The sequence below is a fragment of the Puntigrus tetrazona genome, chromosome 20, assembly GCF_018831695.1.
Source record: "Puntigrus tetrazona isolate hp1 chromosome 20, ASM1883169v1, whole genome shotgun sequence".
Classification (NCBI taxonomy): domain Eukaryota; kingdom Metazoa; phylum Chordata; class Actinopteri; order Cypriniformes; family Cyprinidae; genus Puntigrus; species Puntigrus tetrazona.
The window spans coordinates 1,877,905-1,896,773 of record NC_056718.1 but is presented as its reverse complement, the minus strand read 5'-3'; the positions used below and the strand labels follow the sequence as shown (position 1 = coordinate 1,896,773).

General features: G+C 38.6%; 1 protein-coding gene across 3 annotated transcripts; it reads left to right on the top strand.

The window, feature by feature from the left end:
- senp6a (SUMO specific peptidase 6a) lies at positions 1-17,452 on the top strand. Of its 3 annotated transcripts, XM_043220163.1 has the most exons (23): positions 1-410; positions 1,638-1,731; positions 2,622-2,685; positions 3,610-3,707; positions 4,609-4,758; positions 6,000-6,061; positions 6,273-6,361; positions 7,080-7,467; positions 8,482-8,723; positions 8,852-8,989; positions 9,319-9,352; positions 9,442-9,630; positions 10,268-10,455; positions 10,547-10,782; positions 11,827-11,943; positions 12,040-12,162; positions 12,779-12,871; positions 13,804-13,988; positions 14,065-14,138; positions 14,586-14,674; positions 15,481-15,549; positions 15,648-15,798; positions 17,009-17,452. In XM_043220163.1, the coding sequence occupies exons 1-23, from the start codon at positions 380-382 to the stop codon at positions 17,222-17,224; spliced, it is 3,120 nt and encodes a 1,039-aa protein (XP_043076098.1). In that variant the 5' UTR covers positions 1-379; the 3' UTR covers positions 17,225-17,452. The 3 variants fall into 3 exon arrangements, with proteins under 3 accessions (XP_043076098.1, XP_043076099.1, XP_043076100.1); XM_043220164.1 differs by lacking the exon at positions 1,638-1,731; XM_043220165.1 differs by lacking the exons at positions 1-410; positions 1,638-1,731; positions 2,622-2,685; positions 3,610-3,707; positions 4,609-4,758 and adding an exon at positions 5,220-5,292.
- The last annotated feature ends 1,417 nt before the right edge of the window (positions 17,453-18,869 follow it).

Sequence of the window (18,869 nt, the reverse complement as noted above, 5' to 3'; positions counted from 1 at the left end):
CGGAAGTGACTCAAAAGCGCTTCATGCTGCAGAATAATGCACTTATTACCGCTTTACAAAATGTCTTAAAATCCCATGTTTTACTAAATGCATATTAGTTTCTCACGCTGCTCGCTCAAATACCTTCGTGAGTTATTAAGCCTTTATCGCCGCAGTCATTTTTTTTTTTTACTTTGGTCATGTTTTCAGCGGGATTTCTACACGTTTGGACTTAAGATGGACTGAAAAACACAAGGCGACATAATTCGATAGCGTAAATTGAGTTAAATCGGGTTAAGAACCCACGGAATCAAATATTAAAACGTTTTAAGCGTTGAAGGGACAGAAGTCTCTTAAGTGCGGTGCGCGAGATTAAACTCGTTTGAAGGGATGGACCAATATGAATCATAAAAAGAGTCTATTTATTGAAGGTAAGAGGCGAGGTTTGTGTATTTGTGTTAATTCGAGCCTTTATTGTGTTGTAATGTGCCGCTTGTCTCCTGTTGGTGCGCAAATCTATATTATTAGCCGTCAGATTTCATCGCGTGTTCGTTAGCGCGTGTGCTAACCGAGCAGCTGCATTCACGCTGCAAAAATATAAACGTCTGAGGTGATTAAACAACAAATACACTTTATATATCACATTATATACACGTAGTGTAAAGGTCTGTCCCCTTGCTAACGTATTTGTTAAAGTGCATGGATGCTAAAACAGACAGAGGCCTGTCGCTATGCGCCGATATAAACAAAGTTCAGAAATCAATGAATTAAAACACACACATTAAATCAACGTAAATTTACTCATTCTAGCTTGCCCTAAAGAATAAACAAGAACGCGTTGTCACCGCTGTCTTTATATTTCTTAACTGTGTTTCTCATTGGTTCAACGTGGGCCCTTGCAGTAATAACGTTAATATGTGCATTAAAATGTTGTTTTCCTCTCACGTGAGAATGGCTGTGTTCATCATAATGCCATTCAAATACATAAAACACAGGAATAACATGTTGGCATACACTTGCATAATACTCCAATGCAAACGTGATACTGTTAAATATGTTTCTAATTTCTATTTTACTAATAAAAAAGCTTGGCCTTCGATGAAGCTTTGCCTGAAGAGTGGTTTTAGGTCGAGCTTTAAGTGCTTTATTTTACAGATGAGCTTTTTTGAAAATAAGCTTTTGCTCAATAGCATTTAACTGATCAAAAATAATAATTGACAGACATAATGCATGCTTTGCATTCACAGAGCTCTCTAAGTTCAAGAGTCTCTAAGGAACGTCCTGCTTGTTCAGAAAATGACTTAAATTGTTAATGTTACATTTTTTAGTAACATTTAGTAAGTAACATTTCAGAGCATACCACGTTTATGGCAGTCTAGTGTGAGCAAAACCATCTCATTAAAGTACAACTTTGTTCCTAATGTCATCGTTCTTTGAAAAGTTAGCTTAGCAGGCTGATGGTGAACGTAGCCGTCGTTCCCGAAGCTAAATTGTTGTATGATTTCCCGTCGAAATGCACCTGTTTCAGGAGAAGAGCGATTACGCGGATCATCACGGGCTCGTTGTTTCGTTCAAATTCTGAATAATTTCACATACAGCTAAAAATGATAAACCATCGTTTGTTTTAACAGCGGTGTTTGTTCTGATGTGTTTGATAGCTCTGGATAAATGTGAGGACAGGAGAGATGGAGGCTTTAAGCAGTCCTGGAGGTGTTCCCTCTCAGATGATAGTGAAGACGACAGCAGACACGAGTAAGGTTATTTAGCACAGAGCGGCTTCCAGCCCACTCGAGCATCTCTGCATGACCGCTTCCCGCACGCTTAAAGCTGCTTCGAGTCAGTGCCATTATTGCGCTTTACAGAAACGTCAAGGCCGAATGGGAGGTAGAGAGACACCGAATCAAATGTGTCTGGAGTGCATACGTAAGCAATCCCACTCCAGTCTGCATGATGTAGCTTTTCTCATCGGCACCGCGCTTCAAATACGGATGTTCAGTGAATGCGCGCTTTTTCCTATCTGCAAAAGCATACAGTGAGCAGAAGAAAAACGCTCCATTTAAAACACGGTACGAAGTAGACTCGGCGCATATTAACGTGGAGCAAGGAAGCAAACATTCCAGGTCAAGAAGTCAAACCAAGTGTGACACAGAACACATTTTTGCATTGGTTTTGTATGCAAGTGCTTTCTAGGCAAGCAGAGCTGGGTAGTAACTGATAACATGTGGTCTAGATTAGGTAAGATTAAAAAAAATACTCATTTGCGTGTTCGATGTTTTGACTTTGGTTAATATTTACATGACATGCTGGCAAACAAATCAAATAGTTCGGCGCTTTTAGTAAGTGTTTTGATGGATGTTATTTTGACATGATTTTAATCTTACGTTTTCTTCTTTAAATCGGTGTGATAAGCGGGTTTGGTCCAAAGTAATCAAAAATTGATTATGTTAACTGAATTGTGTAATATATTTCATTACTGACTACAGTTTATAAGTGATCTAGCCAGCTCTGTAAACAGGCATCTTAGTTTGGTTCTTAAAATGCAGGCTTCACGTGTCTTGAGACCTTGCGTTCCAGCCGCCTGTGTGGTTCAGCTCGCTCAAAATCGGCCCCTAAATGTCTTTGTTTTTTTTGTTTCTCTCTAGCGCCGCCCTTGTGACCATGGAGCGAGTGAGTGGCCAGCAGGAGCTTTCCTCCGAGGGAATGAAGGTATCCACGATCTTTCTATCCTTCTCATGCGATCCATCATCTTTCGTTTATCTGTCAGTGATCCTCTTTCCCGATTCACCTTGGGTGCGGATTGTTTTTCTACTGTCTGTTTTTGCCCACTGTTGCTGTATAACAAAATTGTACCGTAATTATGGTGTGGGTTGTCTTCTCAGTCTGTCATATCACGATCTTGTCACACAGTCTCTACGATCTGAATTGTGATCTTCCTAATTTTGAGAGGTATTATCAAGAATATCCAGACTAGTGCTTGTCAAACGATTTAATTGTGACTAATCTCATCCAGAATAAAAGTTTTTGTTTACATAATGTGTATGCTTTGTCTATTTATTATGTATATATAAATACACACATAAAGGGTGTCTTAAAAATTATATATATATATATATATATATATATACTGGACCAAAGGCCGATTACTTTTTTTTTTTGCCTTTTCTCTTTTGAACTTTGAACCCTGGCCAACAAGCAGGGTTCCTGCAGTGTGATTGGAATGGGCTATCCGTGCATTAGAAAACAACCGTTTGCAGTTTATTTACTAAGCATTCGGCATTTCGCAAATTCGGTCAACGGATAGTTACCAGCAACAGCCACCTTTTTCTTCCCATCGGTGACATGAGATGCAGTGCTAATCGGTGCTTGTAATGATTGTAGCATCTCGGACACTTTTAAATGCCTTTAAGCTGCGACATGTTTGCTGCTTTGGTTATTTGGGCGAACGCCAGTTTTGAACGAACAGTTTTGGTTGCGGAGCATTCAGCGCATCCCTAAATACAACCTTCTTTTGGCCTTGTAGAGTAATTGTGGTTAGTTACATGTTAATGAGCTCTGGTTTGGTGGTAGTTAGGGTTGGTCTGCGTTGAGCTGTGATTTTATAACCTGAGCACTCTGATCTGTCTTTGGCAGACTCCATCCATGAAGCGCTTCAGTGCTAATGGTTCTATGGAGACTCATGAACGACGTCCAAATCAATTAAGGCCACTCAACAGAACCGGCAAACTTAGGTATTGTATTGTGTGTGTGTGTGTATTAGTGTTGCACAATTATTCTTATCTAAATTTCTCTCAATTATTTAAATGTAAAATATATGCCCTCTGGTTCAAATAATTAATTTTCAGTTGATATTTCGATATCTTGCGTTGGTAACAAGCTTTCACCTCCACACCCCCCAATTAGGGCTTTTTTCTAAAAGTTGCTTTTTATAGTGTTTTGCTGAAATTCACATTCTGGCAACCATGCAAGAACTCATTAGTTGACAACATGGCAAACACGCAACTTGGAGTTTAGTGATCTGACCTGATCTGTGGCTCAATCTGTAATCCAAACTAAATAAATCGGAATATGATTCTCTATTATATTGTTTGCAATTGTGATTGCTGAATCCTATACAGTTATACAGTTCTGTCTTTTTAATTTTGTCAATAAAAGTTTAAATAAATTTCGTTTAGCTATTAAGAGAAGCTTATTGCACCATTTTCTTAATGTAAAGAGTGTGTTAATTTACATGATAATCATTACATTAGGATACTAGTTGATGTTCTCTTGATTTGAAAGTGCGATGATTCTGATGAAATGAAATTAAAATTCTAAAATGGATCTTGATTTGATAATTGTCATGAATATTTAATTAACCATTATCGTGTGACCTATGGAAAATGGGCAAAAAAATAAATAAACAAAATGTAGTTCTATAAATGCTATAGTTTAAGATATTTCCATGAATTAGAAGTATATTTTATTTTTTTCGGATCCTTTGTATCATCATTTGTTTGTTTTTCTTGGCATGGCATTAAAATTAAATGGGAAAAAAAAACATTTATTGTTCTTGAAAATTTTTTAAAAATTCTTTTTATTCATATTGAATGTATATACTCATGCCCTGTGCTGTTGTTGATGGTCTCCCAGTGAAGCAACTCATTCAGTGAGTGTATCTCCGCTCCCCAATCGAACCAGCTATCTGATAATGAGTCCAGCACCATCCCAAGGAGTCATGGTTCAGGGGCGGCTCTTCCAGCACGCACAGTTCACTGCTCCCATCAGAAAGCTGGAGCAAAGGTATGGCAAAATTAGTCAAATCCAGCTTTGGATGTTTGATATAAGATTAAGTAGAAATGCATGCATTGGTAGTAATGCTGTCTTACTTCCTGAGCATTTGTGGTATAACGTTGATTACCACAGAAAATGATTTTTCCCTCTAAAAATGATCAAAAAAGGCTTCTTTTTTTGAACCTGGAAGATCAGCTGTGAAGTTTTTGAGTGAATCTGATATATTTCATAGTACTTGTACAGGTGCATCTCAATAACTTACTGTTCATTTATTTCAGTACTTCAACTGAAATTGTGAAACTTGTGTATTAAATTAATTCAGTGGACACAGACTAATTGTGATGATTTTGGCTCACATTTAACAAAAACCCACCAATTAACTGTCTCCACAAATTAGAATATGATGACAGGCCAATTAGCTAATCCGCTAAACTCAAAACACCTGCAAAGGTTTCCTGAGCCTTCAAAATGGTCACCCGGCTTGATTCATTAGGCTACACAATCATGGGGAAGACTACTGATCTGACAGCCTTTGCAAGGAGGGTAAGACAACATTCATTGCCAAAGAAGCTGGCTGTTGACAGAGTGCTGTATCCGAGCATGTTAACAGAAAGTTGAGTGGAAGGAAAAAGTTGGAAAGAAAAAGATGCACAACCAACCAAGAGAACCACAGGCTTAAGAGCATTATCTATTCAAGAATTTGAGTGAACTTCACAAGGAACGGACTGAGGCTGGGGTCAATGTGTCAAGGAATTTGGCTACAGTTGTTGCATTCCTCTTGTTAAGCCACTCCCGATCCACAGACAACATCAGAGGCATCTTTCCTGGGCTAAGGAGAAGAAGAACCAGACTGTTGCACAGTGGTCTAAAGTCCTCTTTTCAGATGAGAACAAGTTTTGTATTTAATTTGGAAACCAAGGTCCTAGAGTGTGGAGGAAGGGTGGAGAAGCTAATAGCCCAATTTGCTTGAATGAACACTTTCCAGAAGGTCAATAATTCACAAAAAAAAATATTTCACTAAAAAAGTATTTAATTTGTTGAGAATAGGTGGATTTTTGCTAAATGTGAGCCAAAATCATCACATTTACAAGACTTCGAAACCAAAGACCAAAGTCTGTGTGCATTTGAATTTATTTAATACACGAGTTTCACAACTTGAGTTGAATTTCTGAAATAAACCATCTTTTCAACAACATTCTGATTTATTAAGATTCACCTGTATGGTGTCTGCTGACGTTTCTCTCCTGCAGATCTGATATGATCCAAAGAGTTGAGCTGGATAGCATTCTTCTCACCTGCCCCGAGATTACAGGTGAGCCGATGAAGAACAATGTTTGTGTATGTATGTACTATATATTGAGTTTGTGAAAATTCAGAAACTGACTGGTTACTGTAGTTACTTTATAAGCAATCAAGGTAGTAGTGTTAATTTAGTTGAGTAGTGATTATTCTGATATGGGAATCACTCATATGAACATGAGTTGAAGGTAGTTCATGGCTGTTGTCCTCCTGTACATCCCTAGAGTCAGAAGACATCAGTGTTAAGAGGCGAGCCCATCAGAAACGGCGGCCAATAAACGATAGTCCTGTTCCTGTGGGCAAACCATCTGAGGTGAGACAATACCTGCATTCAGACGGAGAGGGTATTCAGAAGTTAAAGGAGGGTTGCTGCGGGTCATAAAAAGGTTCTGAAAGGTATAATAATTATGCAGCGCCAGAAAATAGTCAGCTTAGAAAATCACAACTTTTCATTTTCCGTCGGTTTTACTACACAATGTAACTACAGAAGACTCCTTTAATAAAATTATTAAAACACTTTGGTCATTTTTGCGCTGGATACCTTGAGATTGACTGAGTGGATTTAAAAACGGTACACAGCTCAACAACTCTAGGGGAGTTAAAAAAACAAGCCTATTTAAAACTAAATAAATAAAATATAATGGCATGTTTCTTTAAACTTAGCAGAAGTGAGCTTATGCTTAAAACAAGAACAAAACAGATGTTAGTGGGTTATGTGATTTAACTTGATTTATCTGAGCCCACCGGCAAATGTGTTCTTGCTTTAATTGTAAAAAATTTGCATTTTCATTCAGACTGACACGAAACGACCAACAAGTGAGCCGTATGCTAATATTTCATGTTGACTTTAACATAAAATGACTCGTTTCAATGAATTTTATACACAGTGCACTTTGCAGGATGTTTTCACACCGCACGAATGCTCATTTTCAAAGAACGATGACTTTAACCTTTATAAAAACCGTCCAAATGTTAATTTGTATGTTATATTAAGAGTAAAAGGTGTGTTTTTCGGGTCTTTCCACATACAGCAGTCCCTTCAGCCTGACGATTACCTCACAGTTTGTGGTAAATGTAGCCAGCCGAGTGAGGACCATGTTAAATGTGACAACTGTGGATATATCCTACCTGCTGAGACTCTGCCCCTTCCTGCTGTCGCATCAGCGCTGCCCCCTCGGCCCTCCATCCGCTCGCAGCCGTCGCCTGCGCCGCCCAACCTTCAGATACGATCCTCTGGGGGCTGCTCCCAACAGATAGATGTTGTAATGAGTCCGTCGGTGCGGATCACCCATGGCAGTATGCTGCTTCCTCACCATGGAAGACTCGTCGTCACTTCTGCAGGCTCGGTGTGTAACGGATTCAAGCAAGCCGGCGGCAAAAAGCATCAGATCACCAAACCATGTGAATTAAACGACCCGAGTAAGTACACCACACTGCGCTCTGAACATCACAAATGATCAACTTGTCAAACGTGTTAGTTATGTTTCAGTTCGCTGGCCCCCGTTAGCAATACCCAGTATCAGGAACAGTACGAGTGATCCGTACACTCACTGGCTGCTCGTAAGTCGCAGGTTGTACACCCTTCACCTTAATTCTTCATGGCATAGATTCACCAACAGATTCATCAGAGATTTCGTTCTTATTGACGTAATGGTAGGGCTGCCACTTATTATATTGGTAATCAAGTAATTGTTCAAATATTCAAGCTAATTAATTTAATATAAAAATAGATGCATGCCAAATGTATTGGGAAACCCTCTTTTAATGAGTAGGGTCAGTACAAATTTTAACGTTAAAGCAAATAATGATATACTATTCTATAGTGTGCTTCTAATTTTATAGCAGTAGTGAGCAGGACTCTTTTGTAACGTGACAATGCTGCGTATAAGGCAAGGGTCAAAAAGAAACAATTGATTCAGTCAGTGGGGGATAAACTTGTATTTTCATAGCCTTGAGTTTCTTTAATTGTTTGGGGGACACTGGGCAGGATACGCGATTTCATATATAATAAATAGCTGACTCTAACATTATGTCCCTCTACAACTTAAATATCATTTGTGCTGTTACGTATGAAACTTTGTACATCATGAAAAGTTACGGGATGTTGTTATTATCACAGAGTTTACAATACCAGGGATCTTTGTGCTTTTAGCTAACTTATGGCTGTCATACGATTTATTTTGCTTTTAGAACATCTTTCAGCAAACCCAGGCATGAAACGAAGAGCTTACAACATACAGTCAATGCTACTAATAATATTAATCATCACAACTTAAATAGATCGTTTTATGAATGTTCTTGTACTGGTTAACTGTGACTGTACCGAGTTAAAAAAAAATATCCGGCTTAACCACAAACTGAGGCATATGAGATGAGAGCAGTCATCCTGATTGTGTTTGCGTTTTTTTTTTTTTTTTTTTTGATGAAATGCAGTTGTGCTGTCCAGCGACGAGGATGAAGACAGTGATGATGTCAGCAGTAGCGGGACCGGGAACCGTCTGGACAGCGTGTCCCCGCGGCCCGCCGACTCTGCCCACTCGTCTCCCGCTCCCTCCGGTGGTCGGGTGGAAGCGGCCGTTAAAGCGGCTGGCGAACACGAGGACCCTGGCAGCGACTTTTTCACACAGACAAGCCAGAGAAACCCCGTGCCCAGAAGGAAAAACATGAGAGATCCAGTAAGAAGTGTTGGTTTTTTTTTTTTTTTTTTTTTTTCTTATTGCTACATTTTTGTTCAGTAAAGTAAAAAATGGTCTGGTATTAAAAAGTGAATATGTTAATAAATGATACAATTTGTATCATGTAGTTTGGGAACCCTGTGTATGAAGATCCATCTCCCAAGAAGAGGAAAATGGGTCAGATGATAAAGCTGAGCAGTATTATTCTGGAGTGCAGGAGTGTAAGGATAGGCACTCTGCGCAGGATGGTCACCAAACCTGTTGTGGTGAGATGATTCATATCACCTGCAGGCTACTTTTGTACGTAACTTAAAGTTACGCGGCTGAGGGATCTGTCAATTTTTGTGAAAGCTGTCTGCTCGTTTATGATTGTCAATGTACAGATGAAGCAGACTATTTGTTTAAAAGTTTGTATTAATGTGAAAGAAAGTAATGTAGGAAAAATGCACGCATAAATACAGCATTCGAAGAATAATCATTGCAAACTGTTGCTGTTAAGAGTTTTTCTGAGCAGTAATTGCTTTCTGTATGTCAGTTCATCTTTAACGTAAATGTACTTTAAATGTAGTGTTTGTTTTATTTTTTTCCCTTCTAGTTCACGGTGGAAAACATACAGCTGGAGACAGAAGGTAAGATGCCGCTTAAAGTAGAAAACAGTGTCACGTGTGGCCCATTTTGTGTCGGATAAGATTGAGTTGTCGTTTGTTTGCGATCCAAGGTCCTGATTTGAACGTGTTGGAGAGCGTTTTCTTGCGGTCGTCGGAGCTGACCAGATGTGAGTGGTGTACGGTCAGGAAGCTGCCGGTCCTGTTTCTGCAGACCACCGAGGACGAGTGCCAGCGATTACAGACTCAGCTGCAGATGTCTCAGGACGAGGGAGGAATATGGTACGACTGCAGTGGCAACAGTGAGTATCAGTCTTTTTAAAAGCCAATTGTGCATTTTCTATACCACTAGTGTCAAAATGCATATTTCGAACAATATTTGAGAATGCCCCTTAAAATTATATTTACCAGAATTTTAGCAGAAACATGTAAAAAGCAAATATTTTTATTGGATCACTTAAACAAGATAATTTTTTATTTTTACTATTTAAACTGTTAAAATAGAATCCAAAATATTATTATAACACACAGAATTTGATTAAAAAAATACATTTTATAGGGCCTTAAAATGTTAATTTTTGGTAGATTTAATAAATTGTGTTTCATGATTTAACTTAATTTTTACTAATGAATTTTAATTTTAACCATTTTAACTATTAAAACAGAGTAGAATCATTTAAATGGAGGAAAAACAGAAACCAGAAAAATTTAATTGGAAACAAACGACAGAATCTGAAAAAACAACAACATAATGACTTCATAATGCAATTAAAATGTAGATTTTTAGATCTGACTTGTTGCCATATGACACAGTCCTAAACTCTTTCTTTTGGTAGTGGTTCTGTTTCGCCTTTTTTGGTTTTGTTGGTTATTTTATTGCATGTATTTGGACTTGATCTGACTTCTTCCTCCTTGCCTTTTTCTGTTGGTGCTCTCCAGATGATGAGAAGTATATTGTATTGATTTTCGAGAGCGGCCCCTCATTGCAAGAGCAGATGATTCTGGAGGACATCCTTGCTGAAATCGGCAGAAACAACAATCTGTCAGATTTCCCCAAAAAGATCAATTTTGATGAGGCCAACGTTCGACTGGTGGAGTACAACAAAGCCTCCAAAGAAAAAGAAAAGGTGATATATGTTGTACTCATTCGTGATAATTAAGACTTGGTGTGTTTTATTCTCATGTATTAAAGGTGCCAGTGTTTGTCCTTCGCTTTAGGTTAAAGACGTGAGAGCTGTAGTATCAGCAACACCTTCATCTTCAACCCTGTCAGCCTCAGCATCCTTTTCGGTGGTGACTGTTACCGTGGCAACAGTCAATACAGCCCCAGCAGCCTCCGTCACTTGTGCAGCGACGAGCGTCCGAACGCGCATGTCTGCTCGGCTCCAAGAGTACTGTGAAGAGGACGACGAGATGTCAGAGCTCCAGCCGACCTTCACTGGTCCTATCATAAAGTAAAACTCTTACCAAACACATCAGCATGTGACTTCTTCTGTCCCATGGCAGTTTTCTCTTAAGATTTGGCACAGTGATTTTCTTATGTTCCTTTATGTTTGGTTGCAATGCTCAGTTTTTATTTTATTTAATTTTTGCCGATTTAAACGGTCACTTCCCACTTACTCTGGCTCCGGCATTTAATTATATCTCAACAAGAAAAGAAATCATGTCCTTCCATGATTTTGTAGTGAAAATTCTCTCTGCTTGACGATCAACTGCCTGCAAAAAAAAAAGCGCGACGCATCAGAGAATAAATTATTTTCAAAAGCAATATACAGTGTATGGCGTATGATCATAAAACTTTAGCATTTGCAAGTTTTTGAATTCTGCCTATTTAAATGTTTAAGACATTAAACCATTCAAATCTGATGAGAGGTGAGAGAGAACTCTATTGGCTGATCTGTGTGGACCACAAAACTAGGCATAAGTGTAAATGTTTCGAAAGTCATCCTTCTACATCACAACTAAGCTAAATAAGTAATTCCATGGACGTATGGTTTGCTAGAATAGGACAATATTTGGCCGAGATCTAAATACTCAGAAAATCATGTTTAAAATTGTCTAAATTAAGTTCTTAGTAATGCATATCTCTAATAAAAAAAAAAATGTTTACGGTTAGAAAATTCACTTCATATCTTTATGGAACATGATTTTTAATTAGAATTTTGGCATGAAAGAAAAATCTATACATTTTACCCATGCAATGATTTTTTTTTTGTCTATTGCTACAAATATACCCCAGCGATTTAAGACTAGTTTTGTGCTCCAGAGTCACATATTAGTCAGACTAGTAGTTCACTAGTATATAAAATGTTGGTTTGGTAGCAGGCTTATTTATTACAGTACAAGGTTGCATGGGTAAAAAACTATTTTTGACAATTTTGTGAAGGCAGTGAACATTGGAGCTGATGAACAGAGAAAAATCAGGAAATAAAATATCCCATGTGTATATATAATGCTAAAGATATATTGAAGTTGTTGTCGTTTTTGTGTTTCTGTAGGTTGTTGGTTTACCCCCCACCGCCTGCTAAAGGAGGAATCTCTGTAACCAATGAGGACCTCCACTGTCTGAACGACGGAGAGTTTCTCAACGACGTCATCATCGACTTCTATTTAAAGTCATTATCTTTATTTCAGTCGATAATGTCATGAACAAAGTGTTTTATAAAAAAAAACATCTCATAAAATTTTTTTTTTATGCCGTGTGCTACTAGATATCTGTTTTTGGAGAAGTTGAAGAAGGAAGATGCTGGCCGCAGTCACGTGTTTAGCTCGTTCTTCTACAAGAGACTCAATCAGAGAGAACGGAGAAACGCGGTCGACACGTCCAACTTACCGTGAGCTCACGCCATCATCTCAAATATTCTCATTTGCTTGGAGCTCGGTTACTGTTAGGGATGCACCGAAACATTCTTAGCGGATACCGAAAGTGCTTCGTAATGATTGTATTATTATATTAAATAGTAATATTGTAAGACTTTTTAATTTGACGCGGTTTTGAGGATACTGCATTAAAATAAAACAAAAGCTACTTAAAAGTAACAAAACTGGACAGAATTTATATTAATAATGGTAAAAGTTTACAATAGGGTTCATTAGGTAAGATTAGTTAACTACTATAGTGAATGAACAGTAGTTTGATTAATTTATTAATCTTGGTTAATGTTAATTGCAACATTTAATAATGCATTATTAAAATTAATAGTGCTTGTTAGCCGTTAATAGACTCTGAATGAACGTGAACTAACAGCGAACAACTGTATTATCATTAACTAACATTAAGACAGATGAATAAATGCTGTAATAAATATATTGTTCATTGATCATTCATGATAGTTAACATGCTATATATTGTGTAGACTATTTTCAGCGGCCTTGATTTCAGAGCATCCGTAGTCACTGTCATTTGGTACTGAGATTCATTTCAGATTTCTGCTTTCTGGTGTGTTGCAGCATACAGAAGAGGAAACACAACAGAGTGAAGACATGGACACGTCACGTGGATCTCTTCCAGAAAGACTTCATCTTCGTGCCCATCAATGAGTCGTAAGACACCGTTTATGCATCTCCATTCATCCATCGATTATAGGAGGAATCGGACAATTCAGGATTAATTGGGACTGTCAGGCCAATTCCTTAATATTTGCTGTAGATTGAAAACATTTGGGTTTGACATCAAACGATGAAAGCTTTTATTTCAGGTATTTACATCTGGATCTGACAAACTAATCAGAAGATATCACCTTTTGTTTGAACCCACCCATTTTTCATGTGAGCAAAAGTTTTGGAACCGATTGTAAAGAGTAAAAGGCATGCTCTATAGGGATTAAGTCTGGAGATTGACTCGGACGGTCTAAAACCTTCCACTTCTTGCCTTTTAATGAACTTTGTTGTTTTGGGTGATTGACTTGCTGCATGATGAAGGATCTCCCAATCTGTTGCATCTGTCTTTAGAAAGATTAAATGTTTCTGTAAAGTTTATTTTACATCATGCGTTATATCATCAGCGACTCCCAGAAGAAGCCATGCAAGCCCAAGCCATGACATTACTTTATAGATGAGCTTGTAGTATGTTTGGGATCATGAGCAGGTCCTTTAGCATTTCCTTTAGCATTGGCCTTCCTATTCTTCTTGCTAATGAGTGGTTCTCCTCTTCTGGTGTCGCTTCTATAGTTCTGATAGTCTTCTGTGAACAGTAGACTGTGATGCCTTCAAATTAATAATATCTAGGTGCTAGGAGATTTGTCACATCACCCACCCTGAGGAAGAATGCATGTGAATGTCTTTCATTGTCATTCAGATAATAGTTGGACAGCGCAGACGGTCTTTCTTCGGTTGTATCATGTGGTTTAGGGAAGGGCATTGCCTGTAGCATCAGCTTGTGCTCTTTAAAAACCTGTTTCCTGACGACTTGAATTGATCAGATACTACGCAACGAGACTTCTGATCTCCCGATCCGTCTTTCTGTGTTTGTCTAGTGCACACTGGTATCTCGCCATTATCTGTTTTCCGGGTCTGGAGAAGGCTCACGTTGAGGCGAACCCGCTGTACCACGCTCAAACTCAAGCCCATAGCACCGCTGCCTCCACCGATGGAGGTTCAGAGGAGCTGGACGACGTCAGGCAACACACGGCCGTCCCGCACAGACCGCAGCAGTACACGGGTGAGCGCGTGAGCCACACATGATCATCGCAGACTCTCGCTGGGTCCATGCTTGATGCTTGGTTTTTTTATTCCAGATGGTTTATACCGAATAATCGAGTGTTATGGGACAGAGGACTCTCATAACTCGGATGACCAAAGCTCATGTCAGGTAGGTCGCCTCAGAAGTTGACTTGTAATGTAGCCATTAAAGTGAGCGAATATCGTAAGGGATGTCAAAATGTATTGATTTTATCTGTGCAATGCTACAAAACATTTCTAATTTAAATAAATGCTGCTCTTTTGAACTTGTATATTCCTCATTGAATTCTAAGAGATAATTACCACCGTTTCAACAAAAATGTTATAAAAATAAAACATTTTTAAGCTAGTGAGATTTATTCAATTGGTGATATTTGATTCGGGTTACTGGTTTGAGATTACCTTTACTGGAATACACGGTTCGGGGGGTTAAAACAGGCTTACTTTCATAATGGAAAAAATACTATTTTTAATTATCAACAAAAGTCTAAGTGAGGTGTGTATTTTGTGTGTTAGATTTTGCAATGTTTGGATGATTTGTGAGAGTTTTGTTGCATGTTGTTATCCGTGTTTTCAGGACGAGTGTAGTGAAGATGACAGTTTGGTCGATGACTCTGGGAGCTTTGAAAAAGCAGAGTTGACGTCCAAACCCACCGTCTGCAAACAGTGAGAGCAAATATTGCTTAAACAACTTTGCCTTGCTAATCCAACAAATATTTTGATTCAATATAAGCATTAAGAACAGAGTGAATCAGTTAAATCAAATGAGATAAACGTGTTAACTAATTCTTTAACTATTTAATTGCATGTTAGCTTTGATACAGGATTAAACCTGTTTGCATATGAACGCTACATAAGTGTTTGAACTAGAGATGCACCAATCGGTATTTCTTATTCAGACTTGTATCTGCTGATACCAATGCCAAGTGAAAAAAAATCTCTCCCAACTAATGCTGTAAACTAAACGGGGAGATCCCTCCATTTGGTACATTAGTCGTTGAAGTGATAGCAATTACTGAGCCTCGTGTCATTTCCAAACCATAAGGCTTTTGTTCTTCTTCAGAACATTAGTATTTTTTATGAAATAAAATAGGCATAAAGCGCAAAGGTCTTTGCAATATTTGGATCAGAGATGCTTTACAATTGATGTTTGCTGAAGGGGAAACTGGACCTGGCAACGTTGGCTTGAATTATTATTCATAGGGTCATTCACAGCTCTGCGTTAATGTCTTATATGACAGTATGACATGAAATATTCAAGTTGCTGTCTGATGCATTTCATGCTCCCTTTTGAGTGACAGGAAATAAATAGTCCCTGATCAACTGCTGTTTTTAACCAATTACTTTTATTGGCTGATGCCCGTTATTGGCCGAGACATCGGTGCATCTCTGCTTTAAACGAGTATTTTATAAACGATGACCAATTCAGTTGTGTTTTTAAGCACTCGTTATCGTGTCATTAAAATCCTCAGGCCTTGTATTCTGATCATGGACTCTCTGCGTGGACCAACCAGGTCTACTGTGGTGAAAACATTACGAGAGTAAGTCATAGCTCCGGCACAAACAAGTGAAAAAAACCCTTTTATATGCATGTGTTTGCATGTGATTCCTAAACTAATCGTTGTTTTTCATGTATCAGGTATCTAGAGGTGGAGTGGGAGGTGAAGAAAGGCTCCAAGAGGAGTTTTGGGAAGGACGTGATGAAGGGCTCGAGTCCGCGAGTGCCGCAGCAGGATAACTTCAGTGACTGTGGAGTTTATGTGCTGCAGTACGTGGAGAGCTTCTTTGAGGTGAGAGGACTCGTGGGAACTGTATACCTAAAAGTGGACCGGACAACATATTCCGGATCCCTCAGAATAGAGTCTGAAAGATCGGAGCTTCCTCGTATTCTACACTGGGGTTCACGCACATCCCAGACAACCGCGTGGTAAAGATGAATGATAGTTTCAAGTTAAATCTAATAGGTAATCCAGGTCTCGCTTTACTTTTGGATCAGTTCTCAATCACTTTTGTTCCGTTTTGATTTTTCGCATGCGTAGCAAGCATTATGAGAGGTCTTTTGACAATTCAGAGCCACCGTACAGTCAAACGCCAAAATCCAGAATGGTTATTGTAAAGTTAACACAGAGTTCACAGAAATTGGTGGTCGTCTTTTTAATATGTGCCTCTAGTCAATGACATCCTGAAGCAAACTTTAAATCGCTGTGATAATGCCCTGAAGGGGGAACTCTCCTTCCTCTCTATATCTCAGGATTGCATTCAATCTTTCTCTTTTTCTCTTATTAAGAAGCGAAAGGACAACAAAATCATCCTCACTGCTTGGAAGTCTTCATATAGTACTGTCTCACGTTTTTTTTTCTGATCATGGACACACACAGTGTGCAAGGTTTCTGCATTTGACCATTTTTTTTTAGGATGACTAATATGAAAAACCGCATATGAAAACTTAGGACTCGGTATGTAAGGACCTTTACAATTAACTACAATGCTACAATCATCTCTTGTAGCAATAGTAAGGTGGTAGTTAAGTTCATCTATGGGGTAGGTTTAATTGATTTAACATATGACAGAGTAAGACATTAATATGCTCTTTAAAAGCTCTAGTAAACAGCCAATATGTTAGTAGCATGCATGCTAGTTAATAGTGAGAATTAGTCCCTAAACTAAAGTGTTAGCAGATTTTTTTCATACAATCGCTAGCTGTCAAGCGCAGCTTTCGTGTGCTGTGTAATAAAACAAACACTAAAAAGTTCTAAGCTTGTTCAGTCTCACATTTTTGCAGGGATTACGTGAACTGATCTTCACATTTTGGCAGAAGTGTTTCTGTGGACAGATGTATTAAAAGAATCGTTAAAGTAACCAATACCTTCATCTGGATGGAAACCGCATTGAATTTCTGAACACCTGAAAATGATTAAAAACAGACTTTGAGATTCAGACTTTTTATTGAACCTGATCTGACTGTTGAGTTGGTCGATTGTTTTATCTGTTTTTTCCCAGAAACCTCTTCCAAGCTTTCACCTCCCAATGAATCTGTTGGATTGGTTCCCGCAGCAGCGGATGAAAACCAAGCGGGACGAGATCAAGGATCTGATTCTGAAGCTTCAGACTCAGCAGCAGCTCAATCTGGAGAGCTCTGAGCAGACCGACGGCTGTCAAAGCCCCTGCGAGGATACCTTGGAGTCGGCCGATCTCATCCCTCCAATCAGCTCCTGAGCTCCGCCCACGCCGCCATGCTTTCACCATCACATGACTTATAAACACTGAAAGCCAATCATGGCCTTGTGTGATTGTACGCTGCTGGACAACTCTGCCGTTATTTCTAATGACCTTCTTATAGTTTTGATGATATGAAATTTAAAAAGAGTGTCTTTTTTTGTTTGTTTTTTTTATTTGTATCGAATAAACTGTGTACATAAGCTAGGCTTTTTTCTTTTACTTTGCTGCCTTTTGAGTTTCACATCTCATTTATTGTCGGTTCATCAGTTTTGCACCATCTGTAAAATAAAAGTTTGTGTTCATCTTGATTATTTACTCTAATGTGCCTAGAGGGTTAAATACAGTACTGTTCAGTATTATGTATCTTCTTGCCTAATGAAGAAAACGAAAGCATTTTTTGTAAAAACAGTATCCGAGCAAACTTTGTGTCCACAAGAAGATAGAAGTCATTTTATAGTGTCCTGCTACTTGCCGTTTAAGAGTGCACATTTGCCTTGGTACAGTCTAATACAGCAATATGAAGTGTCAAAAACAAGGCTTTGCTTCTTTATGATATCATGTTTTCATATTTGAGCTGATTCACAACATTTGAATCACTTTCACGTGATTTGTATTTGCATTCCGTAAAGCATAAGCTGGAGAAGGTCAGGTATTGTAATTGGTCAGACACGATTAGTGATAGTCAATTAGTCAATTATGAATCTGTGAAATGACCTTTAGCTTGTAAAGCCATTTTCTAAGCATCAGATCTGTTTCGCTAAGCATTTGTGTCCATATAGTCCAAAACTAAAGCGTGCCGTTTCATTTAATGTGCTTGGTTGATGTCCTTATGAATCATCATACTCTAATTGTAGAGCCGACAAAATATCTGCTGGAGCCAAAGAGTTCGATAGTATTTCTGGAGAAAGCCATCCGCCATCTTGGTAGCTCTTGAGCGCTCGCCAGCCTGAATGTTGTCTGCTAAGTTTTTCATAATGTACGTTGTTTCAAAGTAGCTTTAGAGAAAATGATGTTAATGTTCGCAATAGGGTCTCGTATGTTTTCATGCCTCATAGTTGCGTTTAGCAGAGGGCACTCGGTCTATTAGTAAGTTACAGAACAAAACCATGAATTATTTGGAAAAATGGATTGGTATTATTTGTTTTAGTGTGTGTGTGTGTGTTTGAAACCTTAATAACATTCCTTTTGATGTATGGCTTTTCTCAGGTTGTACTGATTGATGGCAGCTTTGCAGAAAACACACTTGTAAAGACGTGCCACGTGAAAGGAGCTTCAGACGTGAAGGAGCCCATTATATCATACCAGTGGTGGGCGCTGAGGAGTGATAATAGTGCTTTGTAGCATTTGAGCTACTTGGCTAGCTAGCATTTCACAAGGCTAAGGCCTCATCTTCATGGTCTTCCTCTCTAAAAGCACACTTTATTGAGGTAATGCCGCTTTGACCGTCAGGTGGTCTGCTGTTGAGCTGCCAAATGTAAATTGTGTAAGTGATAAAATATAATAATACAACGCACCTCACTTATTTTATGCATGTTGGGCAGAATATATCATGCATTTGACCTTTTTAGATTTATTGTAGAGGTTTCATGGAATTAAGTGGAAGACCTGCCACGAGAGCATTGCAATAGTCAAGTCTGGAAAG